The following is a 24,333-nucleotide window of genomic DNA, read 5'->3' on the forward strand; positions in this document are numbered from 1 at the left end:
TAATAATAAAGAATTATTATCAACTTCTCAGGAACTATCAAAACAGTAGAAGAGGTAAGGGAATTCTGCATCTTAACCTCACCAATAGGTAGGGTGTGTGTGTGTGTGTGTGTGTGTGTGTGTGTGTGTGTGCGCACGCGCGTGCGCGTGCACGCGCGTGTACCGTCAAATCAGATCTGACTGGTACAGGAGGCGTTTGCCCCTCCTTCTCCAGCAGAGCATCTGGTGGATTTGAACCATGTACCTCAGGGATTGCAGTGCAGCTTGTTGCCACATTAGGTGGTTTCTAACGAGAAAAAGGTACACCAATACACACAACTACCGTCAAGTTTTCTCACATAGTTTAACTTGCAGAATCGTGATCATTGTCTCCACAGACGGTCATCTCCCCCATGGAGATGGTATTTTAGTGTGGGCTGAGTGGGCTTTGTTCAAAGGTAGAAGGGTCCTACATTCCACTAAATAATTTACTTCCTTCTCTAGAGCATATTGAAGCCTCAGCTCAAGAACACAATAATCAAGTCAGACATAAAACAAATCTGGTTACTTGTGGTCCTTGTTCGCCCTTGGAGCCTCTTGGTCCTCTGACATTACTGTTCTGTCCTGGATCACCCTAGAGAAAGATTTACAATGTATTTCAGAACCAAACTCGAAGAGCCTGCTCTACAAAATGATATGATACCCAAGTACGATGATAATTTGAATTAAAGGTGGAAGAATAGAGGACATTCTCTGACTTTGAAGCTCACAGGACTGTCAGAAATCTGAAAGCAGAATTATTTTATGTAGGGAGGTGTTTTGGTGATGAAGAATGTGAATATTTCCTGGTCCAAGTATCCAATGCCATGTCCCCAAACATGACAACAGGTCTGCAAAAAGCTAACCTGCAGATCTGCAAAATCTGAAGCCCAAGACCCAAAACTATTCAAATTTCCCCCCAGAGGAATTTGAAAACTCAGTCTACCATGAAGGGTTGGAATATGAAGAAAACGTCAGTGGGAATGTTTCGTATAATCAGTTCTTATCAGATGCAGACAATTTCTTTTCCCAAACACCGAAGCCTCCAGCAAACATCAGCCACCCTCACCCCCAAGACAAGCATTTGTATAAAGGTTAGCTAATAGAGGAGGAACTTACAGGGTCCCCTGGAAAGCCCTTCTCCCCATATCTCCCTGGGAGGCCTTGGAAGCCTGGGCTGCCCTAAAAAAAAAAAAAAAAAGGAAATGAGTTTCTAAGGTGGTTTGTAGGTTTCCACAATGCTGCCAATATGTCAAAACGTGTGTGTGAGGGGGTGTGTATGAGAGAGACACCCATCAAATAATCAGTCCCTGCCGTCATATGCATCACAGCCACGCTCCGCCAGGCTGTCAGCCAGTTATAAGACTTCCTCTCCTCCCATGCAGATGACACAACCTTGCTTGCTGAAAGCGAGAAGGGCAGGGCCTGAAGGATCTGCTGCAGAAGATCAATACGGATTGAAGCTCCGCATCAAGAAAACGAACATTCTGGGCCAATTGACAGCATCATGAAAGATGGAGAAGAGATTGAGATTGTTAACAATTTCAACTTGCCCTGTTCCACTGTTGGAGCCAGAGTCAGGAAACCAAAAGACAAATTGCTTTAGGAAACTCTGTTATCAGAGACCTTTCTAGAGGGCTGAAGAGCAAGGATGTCAGTCTAGAAACTAAGGCACTCCTGATGCCGGCCATGGCCTTCACAATGACTTGCTATGCTTCAGAGAGCTGGAGAACCACCAAGGCTGAGAGAAGAAATGATGCCTTTGAGTTGTGGTGCTGGAGGAGAGAATTGAAATTCCACAGACTGCCAAGAGAGCAAACAGGTCTGTCCAGGAGAGGTTGAAACCAAGCTGCTCCTTGGAGGCTAGAATCTTGAGATTTCAACTCATATACTTTGGGCATGTCTCCAGGATAGACCCGTCTTTGGAGAAGGACATTATGCTTAGAAAGGTAGAGTGACACACAGTAACTGGAGTAGTGAGGGTAGGTGTGTGAGAGACAGAGAAATTGGCTCAGGACAGAGCAGGGTTCAGAGCTGTTGTGCAGAGGGTCACTATGAGTCATGGTAGACTCGACGGCACGTAACAACAATAACAAGTTAATTACCAAAAATTCTCCTTTCTTCTTCACCTGCCTCTAAACCGTCTCCAACATCCCTCGGCTCTACCATCAAGTAATCCTTCTTAAAGACAATCTGCCTGTCATCCCACAGTTGGAAATTCTTCAGCGTCTCTCTCCGTTGCCAGTTGCCCAAAAGACAAACCCTTCTGCACAGCTGACCATCGCCTTCCCAGGTCCTCTCTCCACTGCTTGAGCCTCAGCTCCTGCTGCAGGTACTTCAAAGTGCCAGCCACAGACAACAAAGGTCAATAAATGTCCGCAAACCTCCCTGCCTTTGCATATGCTGTTCCCTCTGCCTGCAATGTGCTCCATCAGCCACTCCACCTTGGTAATTCCTGTTCATCTTCACCTCAGGGAGCACTGCTGAGCCCCCGAGGCTGAGGCGGTATCCCTAAGTGGGCTCCGTCCAGACACCTATGTCTACACTTCTGCCTGCATGGGCCGTCAGAGTCTGAGTTGTAATGAGCTGTTGATACATCTTTCTCCCACAAGAACATGACATCCTTGAGAACAAGACCTGTGTGGTTCATACAATGCCTGACACAGGTCAGGTGCTTAGAAATATTTGATAACTAGTTTAAAAAAATAAAAAGCTGTTTAGAACCAAGTAGTATGTATTCATGTGCTGACACAGTTTCAGTTCAATAATGTATACTGCACTGAAACAGAGGAGGGAGAAAACTGTTTAAAAGAGATATATAACTAGGTATTTCTGTCATCACAGGAGACTAGAGCGAGGGCTACATGGTGGAGGGGACCTGGGGGAGGGTTTGTAAAACAATGAAAGAATCTTTTCTTTTACTTTTCCATAATTTTTGGACTCATGTACTTATAACTTGTTAGTCAAATTTGTGTCTTCTAGGTTGCAACACCCCCATGATACATCTTCAAGGATATGAACATGTACGGCCAAGCACAATCAATAAGATTGCATCTAAATTCCAAAATCGATCTCCATAATAGTCTATGTGTTTCCTACTGCCAAAGGGGCCCTTTAGAGTAGTGAGAGAAGATCTTCACCCTGAAACCCACAGCGTCCCTTTTCAGCAGGAAGTAGCTAAGAGAATACGCCATCCCCTTTTCCTTATGACTCAGGGTGAAGTCTCTCTCAGGGAGGAGTGATAGGGAATGGCAAAAGGACACACTGACAAAGAAGATTAATCAGAACTGGCTTTGACAAGCACTGTGGCATTTGGACAAGAACAAACTGGGAGGAGGGTAGAGAGAATGGTGCAGCGGTGAATGAATGGAAACCCAAAATCTCTGTAAATGTTTATGAAAATTAATAAAATATAGAAAAAAAAATAAAGAATTCCTTGACAAAAAAAAAAAAAAACCCAAAAAACAAAAATACTTCACTGTGATTTTTTGCTAATCTAAAGGCCGCAGAATCATTGATTCTCTTGATCTTGCTTTTTAACATTTACTGGGTTTTGTTTGTTTTTTTCCTAATGGAATAAAGAGAATATAGAAGCTACTGAGAGACAAAAGCATATTTTCAGATTTCTGAAAAGCATGCCTGTAGGAGACCACTGCAAGCTTTGAGCTTTTCTAGCTGGAAATTCTTGAAAATGATGGTTCCCAGCTTGCCTCACGCTGAGAGACAGCCTCTTGTCAGTGGCACGACACTCTCATTGGTCGAGTCAGCTGCCAGTCTTATCCCACACAGTCTGCCTAACAGCCATCCAGGTGGCTTCTGAACACAATCCCTCTTAGATGCTGGAGAACGTTACCTGGGATCCGGGGTCACCCTTCTCTCCCTTCATTCCAGGGAGTCCACGGATGCCCTAAAAGAAGGCAAGGGAAACAAAATGCCCATTAAAAGAAGCCAACCTCATGATGATGCCAAGATGGCAAAGGCAAAGGGCTTATTACCTCCTCGCCGTCCAAGCCATCGATCCCGTCCTCTCCACGTTCACCCTGAGGGACAGCAACCAGCAGGAGTCAGTGAAGAGGGACTCAGTCACATATCTACTAGGAAACTGATGCCATAAGAGAAGGAAGTACAGTACCTCGTGCCCGGAGTGTCCTTTAACTCCCTGGAAAAGAGGAAACAGTGACGATCAAAGACGGAGTGGAGGTGCGCGGGCCGTGGGAGTAGGTGGACTGCCCACCACCCCACAGTCAATTACTCGTGACTCTGTCACTTTTTCTGTCTGTACAGCCTCGCAGAGGTTAGAGATGAAGTGTAATCATGGCCCAGATGCTGCCAGGCGACCAAGAAGCATCATCAATGCTCAGCTGGGGAAATGAATAGATCTCATCGGAGAATCAGGATGAGGGAGAGACAGTGGGAGAGATGAAATGGGGGGAGAGGTAAAACGGGGGAGGTGCTGCTGTGGATTTACATTTCCAATACTGTCTTACCTTTTGACCTCTCTCCCCAGGGCATCCTGCAGCCCCCTTCTCTCCTGGGGGTCCGGTGTCTCCCCGTCTTCCCTAAGAAAAGGACGTCAACAGGTGCTCAGAGGGGAGCTCATGACAGAGCTGTCAGGTGTTTGCTTTTTGAGAGACTTTCGACAGAGCAGATCTCACTACAAGTGCATTTACTTATTTTTTTTTTTTTTTACCGGTTTCTCCCGTATTCACACATGTCCCTCTGTCAACTCCCAGGCCTTCCTCATAGACCAAGAGATAAAAATAAATAAATGAATGAATGAATGACACGCTCAGCTGTCTCTACCAGGTGGCACAGCTCAAGGTTCGGAAATTGCTTCACTTGCCAGCCACATGGTAAAGCTCCCAGGACCACGCGTTGCCCCTGCGCTCTGAGTCTGCCTGGGGAGAGTCAGAGATGCTGACAGGACAGAGGGACATGAGCCCAGCAGGAGCAGTTGGTGGCAGGTGGCATGGCTGCCAGACCCCAGAGGAGAGAAGAGCCTGGCCTCCGGGGAGGGTCACAGTGAGAGGTGCCCCTCAGACCACCCCAGGTCGGGGAAGGACGCTCAAGGCTGACAATACGGCTGCTCCCCACCACACCTGCTTCTCCCAGGGCACGTGTGGATACAGGTAAGCCTTAGCACCAATGGGACCTCAAAAGGAAGGCAATTTTGAGGGGAGACCCTAGGTGTCTCTTGTACCCTCATATCTTTTGTGCCTGATGCAGGGCTGGTAGAGGGCTGAGGACTCAGTTTACTTGTGAATAGAATAAGTAAGCCAGATTTGACAGAGCTTAATGCCTGCCTGCCTTCCACATGAAGGGAAAGCAGTTCTTTCCGTCTGCTTTGCTTTCTTTATTTGGAGGATAATGACCAGTAAACATATAAAACTACACTGTACCTGCCGAGAAATACCGACAGCTTCTGATTTCCCATTACTGGACTCACAGCCATGTGCACACCAGCTGGTGGACCAGGCAGCACATGGCATGTGATCCAGAGGGACTTCTAAGCCTTTACAGATGAGAAAATGGAATCAAAAAGTCAAATATCTTGCCCAGTTTCTCACATAAGGTCAAGCTTTGCAGCAGTAAATGATAACCTTTTGTTGCAGAAGCTGTATAAATTGCGACATTCTTGATTGTTTCTAATTCCAGAAGTGGTGGGATTGAAGTGACTTCTTTCAGGGTGATGGCAAAGCCATGATCAGTATTTTGGTTCCAATATTTTGTCTTCTCCTCCCTGCAAGGGGAGTCTACTAGGCATGCAGCCTGCAGCCTGTGTGTATGTTCTCAGTCCAGTACTTTAACTGAGAGTCCAGGACCTCTGACCTTGACTTCTCTGAGCATGAGCCAGCAGCCTGCCACCTGACCTGCAGCGTTGGGATTTGCTAACTCCTGAAACTCCATGAGTCGGGAACGTCCTGTCCAGCCTGCTGAGTTTCTGTCCTTCCACGATGTGCATCGGGAGAAGCCGCCAGCCTGGCAGCTGACCCACGCATTAGGGGCTTGGAGCCTCTAAATCAGCATGACCTTTCCTGAACTCTCACTCCTCTCTCACTCTCTCTTGTTCTGTACTCTAGGGAACCCACCCCAAGACAGTAAGATTTGTGAGTCGTTCCAAATCCTCCAGATCTGTACATTCCACACGAGGTGTGCAAGCAGAGACAAAGAGAGTGGTGAGGAGGCCCTGGGCCTGGGATCAGGAGGCCAGGGCATCAATCACCTCTGGTTCAAGAGCAATTTCCACGACTCTCGGATACCTCATCTGTAAGATGAGCAGTTGGTCTGGATCAGAGGTGACAGCAGGACAGCCCCAGAGGAGCTAGCTTGATACTAAGGGGGACACCATCACAAGCCCAATGTCCACTGGACTTTGTCCATCCCAAATGGAGCCCCCTAAATGACATCATTCCTCCAGGTCCATTCTCATGCGATGAATGAACAAAGCAAGTGATCTGGTTATAGGGTCAAACACTGAGATCTGGAAACTTCTGCCTGGCATTCACTTCTCATGAGGTTGTGCCTGGGAGGGGGTGTATCTGCCCACTCACCCCCTTTCTATTAAAGGAACAGTGTGCCAGCTGCCATGTACTACTGGTACCAAGTCCTGGAGTCCAGGTCTGAAGGACTCCAAGGGGGCAGTCTGCTGAGCCCGGCTGGGGGCGAGAGAAGGACACCGTGGCCCTGCCTTTGAGATAAACATGCTAGGAAACACATGGGCAAGTCTGCTCCTGCCTCACCCGAAAACCAAGGGTATGATTCAGAAAAGGAAAGCAATGCCTTCCTCCTAGAGACAAGAAATAAAATAATAAACATAGAAACCAGGCCTACTAGAAAACAAAGGCTTTCACAAAACAAGATAAATCAATGGATTGTGTCACAAGAACTTACAGGGTCACCTTCCTCTCCTCGGTGTCCTTGGCTGCCCTTCAGACCTGGAGACCCCTGGGAACGAGGACAGAAGGATACAGGTTAGCCATCTCACATTAAGGTGAGCTTGGGAAAGCCGTGGCATTTGAGGCAAAGGGCCTCCTTCCATGGTGACTCCTTCCCCTGGGCCTGTGCGTCTGGGCGCAGCCTGATGGCTTCTGGGGCAGCATCTTGTCCTTGTGGCATGCCCCCTTCACAGTGGCTGGCCCCTGACCCTACAGGAGTGCGGCCTTGGAAATCCTTGAAGCTGAGGACCCCAGGGTGAGGCCTGAGCTCTCCCACAGGACAGCTATGGTCACCACGACTCTTTCAGCAACCAAACCGCATTTCCAGAGGGATCATTTCCTTCTATGCTGTTGAGAGTTCAAGGAAGAACAAGCAGTTCTTTCAGCCCCAGGCTGCTGTAGTTAGCTGTCGTCGCATGGGCTCCTGGCTCCAACATAACAGTGTAACTCTGCTCGTTCCTATGTCCATCCTGTGACTGACTGTGGACCACTGTGTCGTCACATGCAGTGTGTCCACTGGCAGATTTGGGGGTGGATCCCCGGTTCTCTCCTCCTAGTCTGGAAGCACTCCTGAAGCCCACCCAGTGTCATGGCAATGTGGAAGCTGCATGGGTGGTGACCGAGCGTGGGGTGTGCTGGCTGCTTGGGGAACCCCGTGTCCCACAGGGAAAGCGAGAATTCCACCCTGAACTGCAGGGCCCCTTAACATGAAGGGGGCAGTTGTCAGTTGTGTTCACGCGGCCCTGACTCACACAATCTATGCCTTAAAGAGAGGAGCTGCCCCACGGGGCTTTATTAGCTTTAACTCAGGGGGCAGCACCCCAGGCTTTTTCTTCCCCAGCACAACCACAGTCAAACCACAGTCATTTCTCCCTCACCCACATGCCGCTTAACTGCTTCATGGTTTATTTGTGGCGATTGAATTTGAGGTTTGGACACCACTTCCTTGTGGACACCTCGCTTCCTGCCCTATGTCCCCTTCCTTCTAACAAAGGCCCTCCATCTTTCTGCTGGAGAATTACACCCACAGATCATCATTCTAAGGCTGACCTGGGCAAAATGAAACCAGCCTAAACAAAAAAGAATGAAGCTTTAAAAAAAATCAAAGATGGACACGCAGATCCCAGGCACAAGTAAGATGTCTCTAAAAGCAACCAACCCCAAGGGATCGCGGGTGGTACCGCGCGTGGGGCGCTGGGCTGCTGACTCTCAGAACAGCAAACAGCCTTTCCATAGCTGCCGGCGGACAACTGAGAAAGTGACGGAACGTGGACATCATCTTAAGCATTACGTCCGTGTGGCCATCACCCAGGTCAGCAAAGCTGGCCATGGTCCCGCTGCCCTGCAGCAGCTACAACCTGCTTCCTCCACACCCCCAGACACGTGTGGTAATGCCTCCTTGCTTTTCCAAACAGGGAGCTCTGGTGGTGAGTCCATGAGGAGCTGGGCTGCTGACCCGTCTCTGGTGGTTCAAGGTCACCAGCAGGTCCAAAAGAGCCATTGCTTCCTGTTTGATTTACTGTCTCCTGACAACCCACTGAGGCTCAGCCCAGAGTCGCTTCCAACTCAAGGGCGAGGAGTGAGGAGTCACTATTTATTTCATGTTTCATTTTTAAATATTCTTGGTTAGCTAGGCCAGTTTAATTTTTTTTTATGAACAGAACCACACCCTATACATTTTTAAAATTGTGCTACTTATGAATTGTAGTTGTGCTGCTGTAAGTAGGCATGGCTCGTTCACTGCTGTTGCTAACGTGTGTTTTAACGCATGGAACTATTGTGATGTTTATTCATTCTGCTGTGGTGACTCGTCTTTTCTCACTGACGTTTTCCAGGGTCTGAATCTGTGGGGTTGGCTCTTTTCACCCTACGATTGTATTGCTTTGCAAATCAAGCGCAACTCTCCCCTAACAGCCCTCATCACCATTCAAACTGTCTGAAGGAGGCACAGAACTCAAAGCTGGAAATCACCTAGAAGCGACATGGAGCCATTCTTAGTATCTTCAGTCGCTCAGGTTGGGATGGGTGCCGTCAACCACGACGCAGAGCCGCCCTTCCGACAACAATGTGAACCTTGCACGTCCCCGTGATCTCCGTCATGCTCAAGCCCGGGTGCCAATCCATGTCACTGAGCCTTCCTCTCTCTCACCGATCCTCTACCATTGCCACCACGATGCCCCTCTCCAAGGACTGCTTCCCACGTAGATGAGATAGTCTCACCATCATTAGCTGTAAGGAGCAGCATTCTGGCCACACTCCTTCAAGACAGATGGTTTGTTCTTTGGGGGGTCCATGCGATACAACAGCGGTACCCACAAGAACTGTTCCGAGTGGAATCTTAACCGACAATTCTGGCAGGTATATTAGTGCTGACTGGAAGTCACAAACCCAACCTCTTGCTCCCAGCCCCATCCACACCAAAAGAAAAGCATTAAAAAAAATCACAACTGAACAGCACCTTCAAGGCTCTGAGTCCTGTGCTCCCATGAGGTCCTGGGGCCCCTGCACACTTGCAAAAGGTACAGCAGCAGGTCCTCTCTGCGATGTTCCCCTGGATAGAGAGAGAGCTTGGCTGAGCAACACTCATCAGAAGCTTTATTATATAAGAACTAAAATTAGGAACCGTAACTGACCAGCTGTAAACTCAGTCTCTATCCTGGGAGGGGAATGAGGGGAAATGATGGCTGCAAAGGGGCACCACTGAGCAACTGTGTTAGTGGCATCTCTGCCCCGAAGGAAGTAACCTCCACGCTTACAGAAGGCACTGTCAGCCTGGATGTCGTCAGGCCAGCTTTACAGAAGACCGCTTGGTTCACAGCCGACAAGCTCCTGCTTCCTGAGATTTTTGCAACACAAACTACTGAGGAAATGTTCACTTGATTAGAGACTGATTGTTTTAAAAAGTTTACCTATGCAGCCAACACATAGCTCTGGTGGCCTGGTGAGAAAAAGTTGCCATGACAACCCAAAGGCTCCAGCTTCTCTGGGGGAGAGGGATGGGCAGTCTCCTCCCCATGCACGTTACAGCCTTTAACAGCACACTGGAGGGTCAGCGATGAGTCTGTTCTGACTTGACAGCACACAACAACACACAGCCATTTTGCAAGGTGACAAAGAACAGAGGGGTGGACAAGAAAAGCACGGTGCTCTGGCCTTTCACACTTTTTTGCACTTAAGATGCTTGTATTTCAATCAGTGGAGCAAACAAATTCAGTCCTGGCAATGACTCGTAAAGGTTCCACCAACTGCATTTTCCACTCAACAACTTACCAGGTACTGTGCTAGCTTTTTGCCCAGTTCTCTCATCCCAATGGTCAGATGAGTCCTGTAATCAAATCCTTTTCCAAATTCAAAGCTGGAAAACGCATCATAAATAGTCCCGTTCAGAAGAACCACCAGCAATGCATCAAGTCCTAACCAGTAAAGAACAGACAGAAAGCCAGATAGTTTGTACATGACTCGTTTCTGCTTGGTAAAGCCCTCCACTGTGGTATCCCCGCTTCAGCAGCTCTGGGTGATTGAAATAGGGTGTTTCTGAGAGGAGATGATATCCTGGATGGTCCTAAGGGATGAATGGAAGATGGCCAAGGGAAGGAACCGCATGGACTACAGAGCGAAGAGCTGAGGAGGAGGGAAAGTCGAGAGAACTCGGGGCTAAAGAAAGGACTACGCAAGAGCATAGAGGAGTCAGCCGAGATGCATGCGGGAGTAGAAATGGGGGTCCAAGCAGGAGTGGCATCCACTTCCTAAACAGCATGCCTGAGGAAACCCTACAACCTTTGGTAAATGTCGAGAGTTCTAGAAAGGCTCATAGTGTCACTGTGAGTCTTGCTCGACTTGAAGGTAATCAACAACAACTGGGTGCAATGGATGCTAAGCCCTAGATGACGAGTGGAAAGGTTGACTGTTTAGAGTCACCCAGGCAATCCACTCCCCAAAGGGCACAGCCTGGAGAACCCTACAGGGTGGCTGGACACAGCAACTACACAGGGAATGTCCTTCAGCTGCTTAATGGAAACTTAGTTTTGTTGTTGTTGTTGAGCCCCTTGACCATCAGCAGTGCGGCAAGGCCGGCGTAGGGAGCAGTCTGAGGTCCTGCAAAGTCTCCCATCTAGGAGAAGTTCAGTTCATATCCCCAGGACCACGGGGGTGAAGGTTTTGAGAAGGAGAGAGGACACAGTCCCAAAATAAGATAGGAGATGTGGCCTCCCGAAAGTCAGCCGGAGTTATACCACAGACACCTCCAACAACGCATGCCCTGTGACAATCAGCAGCATCTCCAATCACCCCAAACCACTCTCAACGTCTGTGTCTAGCTCCTAACATGCTCTGAAGTTACGACATGAGCGGGGCATGCATAATGAGAAACACTTTCAAATCCACATCGCTTCCTCTCACGTGGCTAATCAGAAGCCAGAGCATCTTAGACTCCCTGGAGACAGGATCAGAGTGTATGGAAGCTGAGTGTGTGTGATCTGTGAGGCAGGGCCAGGGAAGTCATGTGTCAGTAGAGTCTTCACCTGACCTGGTCCGTGAGGGATGCAGGAGTGTAAATGGCACAGGGACTGTCTCGCTGGAAGCAAGAGGCAACATCCCTGCGTTGTTGACTGTCCCCGTCCCAGCTGGGCTGTGTCATGACCCTGTCCCTCTCCTCCTCCCACCACGCATGTCCAGGCTACCTGGCTCAGACCAGGCAAGTGCAAGTGTCTGGAAGGGTCACAGGGATGCATTCAGGTGGTGGATTTGCAGCATTTGGGGGGTGCGTGTGCTTCCCAGGATAGGGGCCCCAGCAGCATCTACTAGGCTCCCCCGTGTGTTAGAGCTCCTGAGTGTAGTCGGAGGCCTGTTGTCAAATCCCATGCTCTCCTGGTACCGTCCAGCTCCGTACCTTCTCGTCTGAGCCTGTCTGACTGATCTTCAAGCATTCTGAGGTCAGCACCCTGGAGGCCATCTGAAAAGATGAGGAGAACCTAGGGCAAGAGGAAAGACGGGAGCAGGAGGTTGGGAAGCTGAATTCACCCCAAAGGCATGAGGAACAGAGGGAAGACTGGAGATGGAAGGGAGAGGGGAAGACATGGTACCTGTCCCCGGGACGCAGGCGTGGCCCCAAACATGTCCCACAGAGACCGCAGGAACTGAGCGCTGAGATGCGTTGGCCCACTGACGGTGACCTCTCGCAGACTATCAAAGACGGCCTTCTGGTAGATTTGGAACTTGGGCGGGAACTCGGCATCATTGTTCACCTTAAAGGCCACGCTCACCCGAGCCTCTGCACCTGCCCCACAGCTCACCCCCCTGATGGAGCTGATGTCCTCTAAGATGCCTGGGAGGTAGGACTCCAGTCGGGAGTGGTGCTCAAACAAACTCTGTCCTGGCTGCAGAGTAGAAATGTCAAACCCGACCACCACATCGAGGTAGCAACCTGGAGACCAAAAGAAGGGAAGTCAGATGAGTGAGCGGACAGCAGCAAGGACAGGCAGGCAGGGTAGAGGCCAGGCCCTGGGGGACAGGTGGGAGGGCCACTCCTTCCTAGAAAAAGCGTTCTTGATGTTGGTATTGGCTGCTCTAACAGGGTATCCACAGCTGCTTCCACTGTCTCCAACCGAAAGGCGCCAAGGTCCAGCCGACAGTTGACGTTCAAACCAGGGTTGAGTCTCCTCGGCGTGGTTGGCGCTGTGTGTGTGGTTCTTTTGACAACAGCATTTAGACAATCATAAAGTAGCAAAGATCGTCAATGTTGTGCTTAGAGAGTCACAAGCTCAAGTGGTGACGAGAGCAGGAGACTAACGTGAATGATCGTCAGTGTACAGTGTGGTAGGAAGGCGAGCCAGGGACAAAGGCCACCTAAAAGGGATGTCACCATCCTGCTCCCGCTAGAACACAGGTGGGAGACAGCTCAGTGTTGGCAGACTGCGTTCATTCAAAGACAAGTTTGAAATTTATACTGTTTCACTCCGTAAAATTGCTCAGAGTCTAAATATATTTACCTAATTTAACAAATTGCACCCAGTAGGTAGCCCAGATTAAACTGATATGCAAGATGCCATATTGTCTCCTCTACAATCCAATTGCTTTACAAAAAAGCAGCCAGTGACCTGTGGGGGCTCTTGTTCACCACTGTCATCTACCTCCACGTATGCACCCCGGAAATGGGGTAGATGGGGTCTGGGGGGCTTGGGAAGACCAACAAGCTTTGCTAAAGAAATGACTCCGGTCATAACTATGGAAACGAAATCGGGAATTTCCACGTTGTACAAATTTCACAAAACTTTGCTGTTTATTGCTTTTTGAGGTACTACTGGCCCAAATTCCCAGGACTTGAGACCCACAGGACCACTCTAAGCTGCATCTGGCCAGTACACACCCTGCCGATGGTCTCCAGGCCCCCACCTCGTCTCCTTGCGCCCCGCCCACCTGACTCATCCACGTTGCTAACCTGGCCCTGGCAGCCAGCTGAGCTGATTGTTTCTGGGTTAAATAGTCTCGAAGGACTATTCAATTGTTAATATTTTATGAGGATATGAAGGCCATCGTTAACTGAAAGAAATACACTCAGAGGCACATACGCAAACTGAGCCTTCTGCAAAATAGTTTAACACAATTAAAATGTAGAAACTTCAATGAACAAATACTCAGGCTGCCTTCCTCCTGCTGGGTGTCAAGCCTTCCAGCAGCTGAGAGGGGAGACCCAGGGCAGCGATTAGTGCCATGCTCTGAGTGATGCATGGGCCCTGGATTGTAGTGAGGGGACAGGGCTGACAAGGATGGACGCCAGTGCAATCCTCAAACTTTGCTAATGTCCCCTTGACTCTAATGGCAGTTTACTGACCCCCAGCTTCTCTACTCTCACAGCACGGTCTGTGAGATGCGTGGTCTTCTGGAAGCAGAGGCGAGCTCTACTTCACAGCACAATCTGTGAAATGTGTGGTCTGCTGGGAGCTCATCTGTCAAACGTCTGTGTGAAGCGGTGACATGGGAAGTGGCAACGGACTAAATAAAAAAGATGGGGAGAAAGCACTTACTGTTTTTCCCACAGCTCTGACAGATCTCCCGAACCATCCTTTTTCTCACATCCATGTCCTTTAATTTATTGAAGTTTGGAAAAGTGATGATTTTCTCAGAGTTGCCTGTGACTGGCAAGAGCTGGTCCTTGCGCACGTCTCCCACCCCCAGGGCCAGGACACAGATGCCCTGGTCTCTCAGGGTCTTCACGGCATTGGTCACATTGTGGAGTGGGCGCCCAGATGTGATGACAAGCAACGTTTGGGGGACACCAGCATTTCTTCTTCCACCAGCAGACGAGTCAAACATGTACCTCACATTTCGAAGAGCAATGTCCATCCTCGGGTCCCCTGTGCTCTTGCCAATTGTTTGAAGCCACGTCATCATCTGAACTTTATCCCAGGAGCTGTCCAAATCAATAATTTCCTGGTAGCGGCTCCCAAACTGGGCCATCCCAACTTTTATCCTTTGGGATTGAGTGTCGAAATCATCAATCAAGTCTGACACAAAGGTTTTCATGGTATCAAACTGTGAATCCGACACCTTATCGGAGCCATCGCAAAGGAAAATCACATCGGCCTCCTGAAGGTTGCAAACTGCAGTAAAGAAACGTTAAGTCAGTTTTTTCTCCCGTAAGTCACTGTACGTTTTGCCTACTCTAATACTAAAATTGCTTTAGTAAATCGCTGCACTAGGCGTAGACTGAGAAATGTTCATGGAAGAGATAACAGATTAGTCCTCAAAGAGAAAAAAGAATGAAAAGAGAGAAAGAACATGGCTTTGTTCAAAGTGTAATAAGTTACCAGATCCGTTTGAAAAGACACTGAAAGCTATCTAGACAGAAAAGGTAAGATGTTTCATGAGATGGGAGCTACTCACTGAATAACTAGAAGCTCCTTCAACAACTGCACTAACTTCAGCTCTTTAAAAGGATCTTTTGTGACAGTTACCCAATTCAATATATCACTTGATTTCTTTTTTAAAAAAATTGTATTATGATCTTAGCAAAAGTTTCCAGGTGAGGTTGAGTTCTCATTCACTCACTGATGCATGCCTTCCTCCCTCCTCTCCTCCTTCCCAGTTCGTTCTGTAATGCACATCTTGTTCTAGATTGTTATTTGTCATACATATAACACGGAACCTTCCAGTCCGTTCAGATAGGCCTTCCCTTCACCTATTCCTGTGCAGGTTTACTTTCTGTCCACTCTTTTCCTGCTCTCCTTGCCCTCCTCTGCCCTATGCCCATCCTATTTTTGTAACAGAGGCACTGTAGTCTTCCCGAGCTGACTTTGTATTGATCTGTGTTGCCTTTCTGATCAAATTGCCATTCTTAGTCTTTCTTCATTCAGATATGATGCTTCTAGGCTGCCCTGTCCCAGTGACAGTGCACATACTCAGCTGACTGCCCTTTCTCACTAGATCCTGGTAGTCAATCTCCATCACCCCTACAAGAAAACCCCACATCCTTCTGCTCTGGTCATTCTTATCTAGAAAAAGCGCCTTTAGCCATTCAAACTTCCTATGACCATATTCCACCCATTGAATGCAAATATTCTACAACTCAAAGAATATAATGCATGTTGCTGAACTCCGTGAATTCTATAGTACAGAAATTATTGAATTGATGATCTTCTGTGGGTATTCTCAACAACAACACAAGATACAATCAAATGTAAAAAGAGAGAAGTGACCACTTACCCCCTGGTGAATTGATGCACAGGCCTTCTTGTAGAGTCAGGTAAATATCCTGCAGTTGTGTGAAATTCTGTACGTGGAGAGCCTTCTCCTTACTGCCTGCTATCGTCTCCAGCTCCTCCCTGTTAGCCTCGCCCACACCCACGGCATAGATGATGACCCCCTTGTCTCTTAAGGTCTGGGCAGTGGCACTGAGCTTTTCTCGGTCGTGGGACACCCCGTCAGTGACGATGATCAGCATCTGCTTCACGTTTTGCCTGATGCGGCTGCCGTGCTCCTCTGTGAACAGGATGTTGGAAAACTCCAGAGCCTTGGCGGTGTAGGTTCTCCCATGCGTGGCCCTCTGCCTGCTCAGATTCTCTATAATTCCTGATTTGTTTGGGTAAGAATTAAGGAAGAAAAGGAGCTCAGGGTCGTCAGAATACCTGAGAGCTGCAAACTGGACTCGGTCCCTGCCGACGTCCGCCTTCTTCACCAGATGGACCGTTAGGTCAGTCATGTATTTTTGGTTATAGCCTATGCTGCCTGAATGATCCAGCACAAACACAACATCCAGCAGCTGGATCCTTTTACAATCTGAAAGAGAAGAAAGCAGGCATCACAAACCGGGCAGTGCATTAGTTCCCACTGCTGGAAGGCGGGTAAATCAACCCGCCCGTGACCTTCCATGTCACACCCTGTGTCTCTTAATACTTCAAGTAGTTGCTGGCACTTCACAGAGAAATCGAGCCTCCGGAGCACCCCTTGCTCAGCGTCAGGATTCAAGGGCGTCTGTCTCTTTGCCTGCATGACTTCTCCGCCTATGGTGTTTATAACCGCACCTCTTATACTGCTAAGACTTGAAAACAAGCAGTGCCTTTTGCTGACAAGCCTGCACCTCCAAGGAAATGCCAGGAGCTAGTTTAATGTTAACATACTGAGGAGACACGACTGATGGTTAGCAAACTGCCCTGCGGTTGTAAAGAGCGCAGGCGCTCAGGGAACAAGTGATTTTGACCCTACTCCTGGCGCTTCAGTTGTTTCCTGAGCTTCAGGTAGGACCGCATCTTGCTTGTGCCTTCTCTCCTGACCTGAACAAGGAGATGTCCTGAGTAGGAGAGAGAGGAGGCTCTTATCAAATCGTCCTTGTTCTCAAACTTTAGTGCAGATTAGGAAAAAAGGCCCCCACTGTGACTCAGTCCCCCAAGAATGGTCTTCCCTCATTCTCTCCCCTTCTTTTCCATCTCCCCATAACTTGAGCACATGCCTCCAAAAGATTCATTCTGTCCCCTTTCCACTCAGTCCATTTTACCTCCAACCCTTACTTATGGCCACTAAGTCTCAAATTTTCCAGTTGGGACTATGTCTGAAAGTCAAGGCTGTATTTGCAGATACCGAGGAAAAGGGCCACCTGAGGTGTGGTCCAAACCACGACTTGATAAATACTTGGGAATTTATATCATGTCTGAATCCAGTTGAAATTTCCGTTTTCTCCAGATAAGACATATGTTACTGATGGGATTTCCACAGAACAATCTTCATCAAAATGAAGAGATGTGTGATACGGTCCTGCAGGTTTCAAAGGTGTCTTTATAGACACCTTTATAGTCTGTGTCCTTATAGACCATGTTTCTTAGACTATTTTAACATCACTAAGGGTTTGGGGATCACTTAACTGCTAAAGAAATGAAAAACACTAGAACTCAAGCTATCAAGTCAGTTCCTAGTCATAGCTACCCCTCCACAGGATCTCAGAGGCGGTCAAGTTCGTCAGAGTGATGGCCCAGCGTTCTCCCCAGGAGTCAGGATGGATTTGAACCACCAGAGAAGCACGGCCTTTGGGTTAGTGGTATCACTTACTATAGACTATGCCACCAGCAATTTCTAGAGGGGAAAACAACTCCTCCAGTCAAACTACAACAAGAGCAGAGTGTTACCTAACATTCACAGTTTGCAGTAGGAGTTTCTGAAGATGTCACAATGATAATTCTGTAGAATGAAATCCAAACGATGATAGGAAAAACTTAAAAAACAAAAACCCAAGGAGACACTTGTTGCATGTCTGTGAATGGTTTTTAAGCAAGTTGTCACTCAAGAGTTAATTAACAATGGATGTGGTAAAACTTAAAATTGCTTAATACAATATGAAAAGCATTATAATTTATGAGATAAAAAAATATGCCCCCTAAATAATCAAGGGGGGAAAAAGCAAAAAATACATTTCTGAAGGGGTAGACATGTGTACACTGTTGCATACCACTGATGTGGAATCTACTCGTAGCTGATCTGCCAGTGGGTTTTCAAAATTAATTGCATGGGAGGAGAATGCTCATCTTTCTTCCATGGAAAAGCAGGTAGATTTGAACTATGTAACTCTGGGCTGCCAGCACAACTCCTTATCACTAGGCCACCAGAGCTCCCTCAAGATGTATGCATGATATGTGAGACATATGTATAGGCACATATAACATACTTACTTGAGAGAGGCTAAGGAAAATATTGTTATCAAAATACAACTTATCTTTAAGATAGCATTTTTCCTCTGTTATATACAAGGTTGTCATGAGACAAAGCTTGATGATAATCAGTGACACAACGCATCATTAAGGCATAGATGTTCTTGAGGAAGACGTGGTGAAGAGTGTTACAGTACTGGGTTTAATTTCATTAAGGGGAAGATGGGTTTGTATTTCTAATTATTTGCCACTTAGCAAATAATTATAATATTATTTATAAGAAGCCAGGAAACAATGCTGAGGAATAATTTGGGGTTAAAAGTTGGCTCCAGAAAGCTCAAGTACTCACTTATTAAGGAGTTGGAAGTTTAATGTAAAATTCAGAAAAATCTCTTGGAATAAATCTGAAGTCACCCATGCCAATTGATTCTGTTTCCCATGAACACAAGTTGCCAAAATTAATAATCTAAATGATCTCTGGAAGCCATTGGTATCTTATTACAGTGTTCATAACCAGAACTCAACAGTCTAGTCTAGGGAAAGATCAGCACACCTCCCATCCCACTATGACATCATGACTTGTGTCGTGGAGCCCTGAAGGGTCGCTTACCATAGAGAGAGCACACGCGAAAGATGAGTTTTTCTTCCATGGCCTTTAAGTCGTCGAATTTCTCCACGTGGAAAACCAGACTGCCATCCCCACTGATCTCCTCCAGCTGGGTTCTGTTGGCACCGAACACTCCCACAGAGAAGATGATCACACCTTGGTCCCGAAGCTTTCTGGCAGGTTCTCTCACACTGTCCTGCGCTTCTCCATCTGTGATGAGGATGAGAAACTTGGTGACGCCAGGACGGGCTCCTCTGGGCTCCTTGAAGTACTGCTCGATGAAGGTCAGTGCACTTCCGGTCAGAGTGTTCTGATTGATAAGAGCCATTCTTTCCACAGCGTCAGAAATGTCTTCATGTGTGAAGTACCGATTAAGCGGGAACTCTTCTTTGCTGTTATCACTGAACTGAACAACACCAATTTGAGATTTGTCTGGACCAATTTGAATCTTCGCTAGCAAGTCATTAATAAAAGTTTTCATTTTCACATAATTGGAAGGTCCTATGCTTCCGGAACTGTCTACCAGGAACATGATGTCAGCCTTCATGTCTTCACATCCTGTGTGTCAGGGGAAAAAATAACAAAATATGACAACGGAGAGGATTGAGTTTCTCATGGCAGACAGAATGAATAGAAACAGTAAAGAAGAAATAATGCATGATCAAAAACATCAGAACATCTAGTAAAAACATTTTTAGTGGAAGCCTCATGACTCACATCCTGACTCACAAGTCCACTGAACATTAAACAAGGAACCTTGAACAGTAAATGAAACTTCCAAAGTGTGTGTGCATGCATTCATTTCATTCATTCAGAATTCAGTCATTCACAATTCTTGAGAATCTTTGAAATCTCAAATAGTATTTCAAGTTTTAAGAATATAATGAGAACAAAATGCTGGCGAGGTTGTGGAGAGACTGGAACCCTTATTCACTGTTGGTGGGAGTGTGAAATGATGCAACCACTGTGGAAAGCGGTGTGGCACTTTCTCAAAAAGATGCAAATAGAGATACCACTTGACCCAGCAATTCCACTACTGGGAATATACCCCAAAGAGACCATAAATGACATCCAAGCATATATATGCACACCCATGTTTATCGCGGCTTTGTTCACAATAGCAAGGAGTTGGAAACAACCAAAGTGCCCATCAACAAACAAATGGATAGAGAAGCTGTGGTATATTCACACAATGGGATACTACGCTGCATTGAAAAACAAGGAACTCATGCAATATTATTCAAAATGGGTGACCCTGGAGTACGTTATGCTGAGTGAAATATCTCAGTCACAAAAGGACAAATACTATATGGTGCCACCATTGTAGAATGAGGCTGATATCAGAGTGAGGGTAAGACTGAGAAAAACTGGATAAATTATGTTTACTGCATTGAAGCCGATGAGGGAGAGAACAGTTTAAAAGTAATATATTTTAGGGTGTTGTGATTATCATAAGAGTCTGTAACGAGGGTTGCAGAGTGTAGTATACTTGGGGTGGGGGTCGGGGTGGGGGTGTGCGGGAGGGATTGTGTACCAATGAAGGAGTTTTTCTTTTGCTTTTCAAGGAGAAGAGCCAACTCGGGGTGAGGGTGGGGTCGGCAGGAAGAAAAGTGCAACAAGGAATGAATGGAAATCCAAAATCTCTGTACATATTCATTGAAATTAATAGTTAAAAAAAGAATATAATGAGAATAAAATACGCGATCAGGGAAAAAGCAGCCAATTCTCTTCATGCATTGGCGATTTGTGCAATCAATATGTTAATCATTTATCTCCTTCTGCCTGTCCCTTTTGTTTTCTATTCTCTCTACCAATTTTCTTACCAGTCTCTCCTTCAAACCTCACATAGGCTACACTATACTATCTTTTAAAAGTCTGTTAAGTTGTACTGGCCGTAGATGTATAGAATGACATTCATTAATTGTATTGAATAATTTATGTTGTGTAGGATCATACCTCTTGTCTACCAGGAGCTACTAAAGCCATCACCTCAGGCCTCAAGCTTCTCTGGAGCCACTGTGAAAAGCCACCTAGGGAGGTCTTGGAGCACGTGCACAGCCTTCCTTACCTTGTTTCCTGCAGATGCTATGGACAACTTCACTCTTTATGCTTTTCAAAGACTCGAAGTCCTTCCCATAGCTAACCCTTCCTTTTCCTCCAGCAATTTCTTGCAGTTCCTTATCAACAGCATTCCCGATGCCAACTGCATGGATGATGGCCCCTGCCGCTCTCAGCGTCTCCGCAGGGACCAGGACGCTGTCACTGGCCTGTCCGTCCGTCAGCACAATGAGGTAAGAGGGGACCGTGGTGGGCCTGCTGCCCCTTCCCTCTTTTATGATTGGCAGCATAAAATCCAGGGCTGCTCCTGTTTTCGTGTCACCTCCTTGTTGCTTGATATTAAAAATCGCCTTCCTCAAGTCAACCTCATTATCGTAGGTACTGATCCTGAACTCCACCGTGTTCTTGTACGAGTACTGCACAGCCCCCACTCGCACTCTGTCTGGGCCAATGCTAAACATCTCGGTCACCTCCGCCATGAACTCCTTGATCTCCTGAAACTGTTCAGTCTTGATGCTGCCTGAGCCATCGATGAGGAAATAGATGTCAGCTTCATTTGTGTCCACACAGCCTGCACAGAAAAACAAAGTGTAAACGCATTCGTTCACAGAAAGTCAGGACAGAACCAAGCAAACGGTTTTGAACATGAACACAAAGCAGCTATGGAGGTTGTGAAGAATGAGGACTCTCCGTGTTCTCATGGACTCTCTATGTTCGCATGGACTCTTCATGTTCACATGACTCTCTGTGTTCGCATGGACTCTCCATGTTTGCATGGACTCTCTATGTTTGTATGGACATATCCTTTACACACTTTAAAAATCCATCTGCTCAAAGTATATTTATCCCTCAGTGACATTTGTAAGTTGAGTTGTACAACATCACAAAAACCCAGTTTCAGGACACTCTCGTAACTCCAGAAAGTTCTCTTATTCAACTGGGGTCAATTCCTGCTCCCACCCCCATCACAACAGTTCATATTACTTTTGTAATAAGGGAAGGGGTTTTTCCCCAACATACCTGTTTTATCAAGGTCTATCTGTTCAGCCCGAGTGAAAAGGTAGGACCATATTTCATTCTGGAGTTTTTTCCGGAACTTTGTACTGTTGCCTTCCAAGTGTTCATAGGAGTCCACCATGGAAATCTTCTGTTCTGGTGGATACGACACAATTTCTCTTAACTGTGTATTGTTGGCCCCTTGAATGCCAATGGCAAACACTGTCACACCCTCTCGTAGACGAAGGTCAAGTGCAGCCTTGTGCACCTCGTCGTCTGATGGTCTGTGGGTGATCAGGACTGCAAGCTGAGGAACTCCATGGACCCTTCTGCTGCTGCCTGACTCTGAGAAGACTTCTCTCATCTTCTCTATGGCAGCCCCAGCATTGGACTGCCCAGGCTGGAGAGAAAGCTTCCGGATTTGCTGGTGAAATTGAGCAAGGGTTGTGCTTGATTTCAGAGGTGATAGAGTCTTGACTTTGGTACTATAGCTCATCAGTCCAAGCCTCATACACGTTTCGCTCACGTCCATGTAGCTTGTGACGTCCTCCAGGAATCCCTGCAGGTGTCTTAACTCTTGGTGGGTGTCCAATGACTCATCCACCAGGAACACAAGATCTGCAAGGGAATCTCTCTGACAGTCTGTGGTCTCTGGACCTATGGAAGGAGAAAAAAAGATGAGAATTCATGGAAAGCCCTAGGTCAGAGGGGGAAAGGCCCCTAGTAAATTGCCAAAAGGCATTACTGAAAATACAAGTGGTCAGGACGGATGTGGGTGGTCTTATTAAATTCTGGTGGATTAGAATAAAAGATCAGAATTCTTTCAGGATACTGACCTTAAGGATGTGTGTGTGTGTGTGTGTGTGTGTGTGTGTGTGTGTGTGTGTGTGATATTTCCCCCTGTATCTGAGGATTTCTCACCAATTTTCCAACGATAACCTGCCACCACCACCAACCTTTGCCAACTTCACTATCACCTCCACCATTCACGCCTCAACTGCTGGGATTCAGGGATGAGTTAGTTGGAATATCTCTCATCATATTTGTTGTTATTCTGTAATGTAGAGTTGGAAACGACACAGAGCTGACTTTCCAGTGGGTTTTCAAAGGCAGTAAATCACACAGAAGGAGATTGCCCATGACTATGCTGAGATATGGGGGTGAGGTTAAATTTACTTGGAACATGAAGAAGTCAGAGAAGATCGTTCTGAGGGAATAACGGTTGGCTGAGATACGAATAAAGAGAAAGATCTGGCCAAGACAGAACTAAGACAGACACTGCAGTGCTGTGTGACAGAGGATGAGTGCTTGCTTGCCTGCCTGGCTGAACACAAAGCAGAAACGCATGCTGTTGAGGGTCAGATTCCCAGGTTACTCTTTTCTGTTTGTTGCTATTAAGTGCTAAGTGCCACCAAGTTGTAGGCTCATATTCTGAGTGCCTGGCCACCTGAGCGGCTCATCCGGCACAATACCCCATTGCTATTCATAGGGTTACAGGGCCTGTCATTTCAGAAGAGGATGGTTGGCCCTGCTGCTTATTTATCCTGGTCTGAAGGCTTTGCTGAAATCTGCCCACTGTCGGTTACCCTGCTAGTATTTGAAAGATGAGTGGTATAACTTTCATCACAACAGCAACATGCAAGCCACCAGTGTGACTAACTACAGATGAAGGTGGAGTTTATATATATTACATATATGTATATCTCTATTTTTCTCTCTTTCTCTCTCTCTCCCCTTATCTCTATCATTATATCTATCTCTATCTCTCTTACACTATGAGTCCTCTAAGACTTGATTGCACTTAATAATAACACCACCACCAACATAGAGAGAGCTCTGTGGGCCTAGTGGATAGAAAGTTATGCTACCAAGCCCAAGGTGGGTAATTTTAATCTGTGGCCCTTAAGACTGGTTTTAATTTTGTCGAACATTCTTCTAAGTGGTCTAGCCCTGGTCTACCCACTTGCTGTACAGAGGTAACTCATGGTTGCTGTGATGCTAAACACTGTGACACTGATGTGCCAAATGCAATCATGGTTACCCATGGTGGACAGTGTTTGGTGGAGCTCCCCAATTAAAACAAACTTGGAAGCAGGAGTGGCATCTACTTCCGAACGAGCTTGCCTCCAGAAACCCTATGAACTTGGAGAAATTATGAAAGTCATACAAGCTGATGTGAGAACACACTCTAAGGTTGCAGTTGGAATGGTAGGAGTGGTTTTGGCAAAGGATAGTAAATATAGTGGACTGCCAAATGTACAAGTAAATCTGTCCTGGAAGAAGTGTGGCCAGAGTGCTTCTTAGCAGAAGAGTTGGAGAAACTTCGTCCCACGTACTTTGGGCAGGTATGTGAGGGGCCAGAACAGGACAACATGCTAGGAAAGCGGGTCAGTGAAAGAGGAAGACCCTCAACAAGACAGACTCAGTGACCGCAACAACGGGCTGAGGTACAACAGTCTGTAAGGAGGACACAGGACCGGACAGAGTCTGTAAGGAGGACAGAGGACCGGATAGAGTCTGTGAGGAGGACAGAGGACCAGGCAGAGGACACAGGACCGGACAGAGTCTGTGAGGAGGACAGAGGACC

The 24,333-nt window shown here is 47.0% G+C and overlaps 1 protein-coding gene across 1 annotated transcript in view; it reads right to left on the minus strand.

Annotated features, from left to right (window-relative positions):
• Positions 1 to 24,333, minus strand: part of COL6A5 (collagen, type VI, alpha 5) — a 99,361-nt gene that overhangs the window by 70,139 nt on the left and 4,889 nt on the right. Inside the window, exons 3-18 of the mRNA XM_006883398.1 lie at positions 21,771 to 22,403; positions 20,761 to 21,321; positions 18,696 to 19,250; positions 15,654 to 16,226; positions 13,976 to 14,551; positions 12,035 to 12,375; positions 11,842 to 11,923; positions 10,224 to 10,366; positions 9,412 to 9,504; positions 6,910 to 6,963; positions 4,506 to 4,577; positions 4,151 to 4,177; positions 4,014 to 4,058; positions 3,872 to 3,925; positions 1,138 to 1,200; positions 548 to 613 (exon numbers count right to left, since the gene is read on the minus strand). Coding sequence (XP_006883460.1) covers positions 548 to 613; positions 1,138 to 1,200; positions 3,872 to 3,925; positions 4,014 to 4,058; positions 4,151 to 4,177; positions 4,506 to 4,577; positions 6,910 to 6,963; positions 9,412 to 9,504; positions 10,224 to 10,366; positions 11,842 to 11,923; positions 12,035 to 12,375; positions 13,976 to 14,551; positions 15,654 to 16,226; positions 18,696 to 19,250; positions 20,761 to 21,321; positions 21,771 to 22,403 — 3,938 coding nt within the window. The remainder of the gene's footprint in view (positions 1 to 547; positions 614 to 1,137; positions 1,201 to 3,871; positions 3,926 to 4,013; positions 4,059 to 4,150; positions 4,178 to 4,505; positions 4,578 to 6,909; positions 6,964 to 9,411; positions 9,505 to 10,223; positions 10,367 to 11,841; positions 11,924 to 12,034; positions 12,376 to 13,975; positions 14,552 to 15,653; positions 16,227 to 18,695; positions 19,251 to 20,760; positions 21,322 to 21,770; positions 22,404 to 24,333) is intronic.

This window comes from Elephantulus edwardii, unplaced genomic scaffold (genome assembly GCF_000299155.1).
Source record: "Elephantulus edwardii isolate Elephantulus edwardi_28Jun2011 unplaced genomic scaffold, EleEdw1.0 scaffold00027, whole genome shotgun sequence".
Taxonomy (NCBI): Eukaryota; Metazoa; Chordata; class Mammalia; order Macroscelidea; family Macroscelididae; genus Elephantulus; species Elephantulus edwardii.